The following is a 568-nucleotide window of genomic DNA, read 5'->3' as shown; positions in this document are numbered from 1 at the left end:
GTTCTGGGGTGGGGACCAGGCACTGCGGGTTCTAGAGCAGGCCCGGGTGTCGCGCAGGGGTGGACAACGGTGAGGACATCCCGCGGGACATGCTGGTGGGCATCTACCAGCGCATCCAGAGCCGCGAGCTGCGCACCAACGACGACCACGTGTCCCAGGTCCAGGCCGTCGAGCGCATGATCGTTGGCAAGAAACCGGTGGGTCTGCTCGGGGGCTGCTCTAGGTGACCCCTGGGGGTGTTGCAGGTGACCCATGCGACAGGTTGTAGGCCACCCATGGGAGGCACTCCAGGTGATCAGTGGTGGGGGGCAGGGTTTTCTAGGCCACCCATGGAGCAGGTTCCAGGTGACCCAGGGGGGGGGGTTGTTCCAGGTGACCCAAGGGACACATTCCAGGTGACCCATGGGGGACATTCAGGGTGACTTGTGGGTGACATTTTGGGGTGACCCATGGGGGGGATGCTCGGGGTGACCCCAGTGATGGTTCAAGGGTCCCATCACCCCCCAGGGGTGGGGCTGGGGGGGCTGGGGGTGTGTCCCGCCCCAGAGGGGACCCCACCGCTGTCCCC

The 568-nt window shown here is 66.2% G+C and overlaps 1 protein-coding gene across 1 annotated transcript in view; it reads left to right on the top strand.

Annotated features, from left to right (window-relative positions):
• Nucleotides 1–227, top strand: part of LOC103620147 (IQ motif and SEC7 domain-containing protein 2) — a 5,971-nt gene extending 5,744 nt beyond the window's left edge. Inside the window, exon 7 of the mRNA XM_017738299.1 lies at nucleotides 58–227. Within this exon, the coding sequence (XP_017593788.1) occupies nucleotides 58–227 (170 nt within the window). The remainder of the gene's footprint in view (nucleotides 1–57) is intronic.
• Nucleotides 228–568: the final 341 nt, after the last annotated feature.

Source organism: Corvus brachyrhynchos, unplaced genomic scaffold (assembly GCF_000691975.1).
Source record: "Corvus brachyrhynchos isolate BGI_N302 unplaced genomic scaffold, ASM69197v1 scaffold660, whole genome shotgun sequence".
NCBI classification, from domain to species: domain Eukaryota; kingdom Metazoa; phylum Chordata; class Aves; order Passeriformes; family Corvidae; genus Corvus; species Corvus brachyrhynchos.
This window is presented reverse-complemented; position numbering and strand designations above follow the sequence as displayed.